Raw genomic sequence first — 5,200 nt, 5'->3', positions numbered from 1 at the left:
TCAGGCTGCAGCAGCTGACCAGCACCGATTGTCCGGCACTCCCTAGTGAGATGACCCCAGTACCTCAGTTGAAAATGCAGAAATCACCGGTCTTCTGTGTTGCTCACGCTGGGAGTTGGAGACTGGAGCTGTTCCTATTCCAGGTGTTCTGTCTTTTGTGCCATCATCATCTAACTTGCCACACACATTTGGGATGTCAGCCCAGGTATAGGTTTTGTATTAACTCAGTATGGCTTGTGGGACTGGTTGCCTTTGTTCATGCCGAGGGCCTCTGGGCATCAGTTTGGTGTGAGAGAACCCAATCCATGATCCTCCTTCCTTTGGCTGTTTTGACTCGATGGCTCTTGTTGGCACAGTCTGTGAGTGTCTGATGCTCTATCCACACCGGACCATCTGTTCTGCTGTCTCTGTCATCTGAACTAGTTGTCTGAACTATTCCTTGATAATAAATTTGAGATTATCTTGTTCTACCATTCTTTTCAAGTCACATCTCAGCCCCTCAGGCATATTCCCAAAGAACACGACAAATGGGTGGATCACAAGTCATGTAGCATAGGGTGTTAGACCACCAGGCTTTGAAGGGATTCTGTTGGGTGCTAAAAAGAAAGATTTTATGTCACCACGATTTTTTTAAAGGCATGTTGACACTTAGGTCTTAATTGAAAGCATTCTTACTCAAGTAGAGTTGACAGAAGAGTATTTGGTAGTCGCGGTTGCTGGTCTGAAAAGCATGTGGTTCTGTTTCAATGTCCAATGAGATCTTCTCAGGGGAAAATGTTCTGACATCTCAAACAAATGACCCTCTTGCATAGTTTTGACGTGATGCCCTATTAAGTATGCATGTATGGTTGGTACCTTGTAGTAATAATTCAATACTGGAAACAGAGTAGCAACAAAGAAACATTAGGATTATATTTAACCTCTGTGGAATTAGTGTGTAAACAAACTGCTTATCAGAAATGCTCATATGGGGCTTTGTTTAAATAAATAAGAAACTGGCATACAGGGTCTGAAGGATACTCTGCCAAGCAGACCTCCCTCACAAGTAAGACACCACATCCATGTCTGACCCCATATGGAAAGAGGCATAGCAAGCCAGCACTGGTTCATATTCCCTCTCTACCACATGATGGGTATGTGATCTTAGGGAATCCACCGAAACTCTCTGGGCCTCAGTTTCCTCAGCTATAAATGGTGGATAATCAAATTATCTACCTCACCATTAATAAATGTTAGCTATTTTTTATCAAGTTTAATACAAAGAGAAACATTTTACTTATTTTTCCAGCTGCCCAGAGCATCTTCCAAAATCCTATCACCAGCAAATATTGTATTTATTATAGCAACTATGTAAAAATGGAGTCCCTGTCCCATGCTCAGATGAAATATGTTGGTATGTGAGTTCACATGTCTTCTACAGGAACCAGTGTTTAGTGAACATGGGTGGAGACAAACAGATGTTTTCACAGTCCTGTTGTTCACAGTACCGCCAAATTGAATGTTTCCATATAGGTGCATTCTAATGGCCTAAATGGTGCGGATATTTTCTGGCCAGCCATATGGATCTCTTGTCATCTAAGATGTTAATATTTTCCTTATACTTTATAGTGATTCTGGAGTACAGCCAGTTTCTTGAATAGGGTCCACATGGCTCATTATGCACAGGGCCTGGAAACTGCCTTACTCATGCTGTTGAGATGAACAGTGACACTTCAGAAGAGCTGGGAGCTGGGGTAGAGCAGTGGCTAGAAGAACATATTCAATTATATTTCCTCCTGCATTAAGCTACAAGTAATGAGCACTTTCCTGTACTTTACAGTAAGTAATTAAAAGAAATTATAGAATGGGATGCAAAAATAACCCGAAGGACAACTGGATGTGTGGAGCCACCAGTATTCTCCATGTGCGTACAAGGTTAATCCTTCTTACTACTCAGAATGCTGAGTTTCTACAGAAAGGGTTGCAGGTCCACACATGTTTTGGCGTCTCTACCCACACCCTTCTGTATGGCATGACTGTGCATCCCAGAAGAAGAGCTGTGCTGTGTACCTCCGCGTTTCAGTGGAATTTAACAAACTGATCCCTGAAAATGGTTTCATAAAAGGTGAGTAACAGAGAGCTAATAGCCTTCTCTTGCTAATTTTATCTTTCCCCCAAGATTTCTTGATAATAGTTTGAAAAGGAGTGTTATTTTTTGGTCTCTAGAGGCAACTTACCTTTCCAGTTTCTTCCACCACCTGTTTTCACCTCTCTTGTTTTTCTAAATTTAATGTTCTATGTATTTCAGAGGATAGGATCTAATCTAGTGCGGTCCCTTCAGCAGGTGAGAATTATTCATCTCATTTTCATTTTAGCCTTTCTGAATTAATGACATTGAAGCCTAGCAGTTTGGTCCTAAGATGGGTTTAATTATGTAGAGATACTCTTTCTACAATGGAAATTGCTCAGATAACTAATTAACCACAAGAATACACTGACTATGGAAAATTTCAGGAGCACCGTCTGTGGAAAAACTGGGAAGGGCATGCCGTCACCACAGCTCTGGGGTCTATTAAAAGTGTAGTTATGCAGCACTGGTGTCTAGTGGGGTGTTGGCTCTCAACTGTCAGAATTCCCATAGCATTTCATGGCAGAAAGTCAAGATGTCCAGCAATACTGTGAAAGCAACCTGTTGATTAAAGTTGTCAGTTCTGAAGAAAGAGACTGAAATAAGACAAATGGGTCCTAACTCTTTTTCTCTTTCTCTCTTTTGTAAAAAAAAGTGTGATTGTTCTGGCATGCTCCCAATCCCCACATAATGCCAACGTCTTTTCTTAAAGGGGGATTCCCTTTATTCTTGGATCTGAGAGTTAGTGCATGTTCTCCCTTTAGGGACAATGAATGCAGTTGCATCACCCTTGCTTTTCTTTTCTTTTCTTTTTTTTTTTTTTTTGGTACAGAGTATGCTTATTCTTGGATGCAGGGACTTGAAAGACAAAGCCCCACCTGGCTTTCACAACATCTCCTATAAGTAGGTGTGCCTTGTGTGTAATTTGAAGGAGGCAGTCCCTTAGCTGTGTTTACACTGTACTTTTCAATGTGGGGCTGAAGGTAGAAACAACCATACTTAAGATGCTACCTGGGGAAATAAGGTCCTGCGTCATCTCAGCCCAACCCCTTTGCAAATAACAGCAGCACTATTAGGGTTCCTAGTGTGAGTCATTTGCATTTGGACTGGTGAACTTGGTGACTTCTTGGTGTTTAGAAACAAACAACCTTTGCAGTCTTTTGTAAAAAGGCTAAATGGTGGACCAGTCTCCGGTTCTATTTGCAAAGCTGCCCCCATCAAATCCCTCATAATGTTCAACTTAAAAAATGTTATACTTTTCTCTGGAAATCTAACCTTTTTTCCTTTTTTAAAAGCCATTTTAAGTACTTCAGTCTTGAATCAAACGATCCCAAATATTGGATACTAATCTAGAAATTGGGTTCCTCCTGGGAACTTTATTGAAGAAGAGAAATTTTGGTTGGAGAGGGGGTTTCGATGCTTGAAACTTATATTTACTATTTTAAGATTTCATTGTTGTTGCTGCTGCTGCTGTTTTATTTTGTGAGTTTTGTTTGTTTAAATTTCATGGTATTTAAAGAGAGAGCTGGATCTGTTGGTTTCAGAATGAATCTAGAAATAAGAAATCTGCCTTGAGTGAGTGAGTTGGTTCTCTCTGTTGCTATTTCACCATATAGAACCAAAGGAACTCACAAGGACCAGAGACATCTGACTAAAAGCAATAGTAGTGTGACTGGACATCTACTACCTGCCATAGTTGGTCATATCATTTCCAGTATGATTCTGATTGAGTGAATGATATTAGGCTATGTTCAGGGATCAGGGAGGCTAATTATGCTTATATTGCCTTGTAGCATTTTGGTAAGAATTAATGATTGTGTAGATGTCCACATTTAGGTCAGCAATACTCTAAAAGTTCTCATTGAACTAATCATGTTTATAAGTAGCCTGTACTTTTTATCGTAACAACAATAGTGGAAAAGCTAGTTGACATAAAAGGAGCCCAGATTTTACTTAAGTAAAATTACAAAAGCAAAGATATTTTCCCACATAAATTACAAAAGCAAAGATATTTTCCCACATAAACATCCCCATAAAACAAGTTGAACTGAAGAGGAAAGATGACAGGTAACCGTATGACACCCTAAGAAAGTATCATAATACTTAAGTTAACTTTAACCTTTTATTTCCCTATCCTAAGCAGCCTCTTTTCTCTTTATCATTTAGTCTAGTGCTTCTCAACTTTGATAAGTAAAAAAGTTATTGCATTAAATAAATCTTATTGAAATGCAGGATCTGATTGAGTGGGTGGGGTAGGTGGAATGAGGGTGGGGAAGTTGAGATTCTGCATTTCTTAGAAGCTTCTACTTTATGTTAAAATGGCTAATCCATCTCAACATTGAGAAGTAAACTTTCACTTAATTTCAGCCTGTGTAAGTTTATCCCATATGTACATTTCCTAAAACTCTAATCTCAGGCCCCATGAGTTTCTCCTTTAGTTAAAATACTTTTAGGAATAAATTTGAATTGCATTAATACACAATTTATAAATGTAACACTCAAAAAATTATTTGAAGTTTGAGACTTTTAGGTTGCATGAAAACAATCTCATACTTGAAAATTTTCTATAAATTCAAAAGTCTGTATATTTAAATACAATTTAAATACCTGTGTTACAATGACATTTGTTTTTCTATCTCTGTCTGCACCATTTCCAGAGTCATCATCCCTGTACAGGAAAATTTTTCCCACAATTCCACCATAGTTAAATTCATTAAATATGATGCTTACTTGATAATTTCTCTAGGTTCTTTTTTTTTTTTTAATTATACTTTAAGTTCTAGGATACATGTGTACAATTTGCAGATTTGTTACACATGTATACATGTGCCATGTTGGTGTGCTACACCCATTAACTTGTCATTTACATTAGATATATCTCCTAATGCTATCCCTCCCCCCGACCTCCACCCTACAACAGGCCCCGGTGTCTGATGTTCCCCTCCCTGTGTCCAAGTATTCTTATTGTTCAATTCCCACCTATGAGTGACAACATGCGGTGTTTGGTTTTCTGTTCTTGTGATAGTTTGCTGAAAATGATGGTTTCCAGCTGCATCCATGTCCCTACAAAGGACATGAACTCATCCTTTTTTA

The 5,200-nt window shown here is 38.8% G+C and overlaps 1 protein-coding gene across 12 annotated transcripts in view; it reads left to right on the top strand.

Moving 5' to 3' along the window:
• The window catches only part of BDNF (brain-derived neurotrophic factor), a 77,449-nt gene that overhangs the window by 54,124 nt on the left and 18,125 nt on the right, over positions 1-5,200 (top strand). Inside the window, exon 1 of one of the 12 annotated variants that reach the window (XM_011936308.1) lies at positions 1,975-2,101. The exons of the other annotated variants lie outside the window; for them this stretch is intronic. Coding sequence (XP_011791698.1) covers positions 1,975-2,101 — 127 coding nt within the window. Of the gene's footprint in view, positions 1-1,974; positions 2,102-5,200 lie in introns of those variants that run through there. 12 annotated transcript variants of the gene reach the window in all.

This window comes from Colobus angolensis, unplaced genomic scaffold (genome assembly GCF_000951035.1).
Source record: "Colobus angolensis palliatus isolate OR3802 unplaced genomic scaffold, Cang.pa_1.0 Scaffold152, whole genome shotgun sequence".
Classification (NCBI taxonomy): domain Eukaryota; kingdom Metazoa; phylum Chordata; class Mammalia; order Primates; family Cercopithecidae; genus Colobus; species Colobus angolensis.
This window is presented reverse-complemented; position numbering and strand designations above follow the sequence as displayed.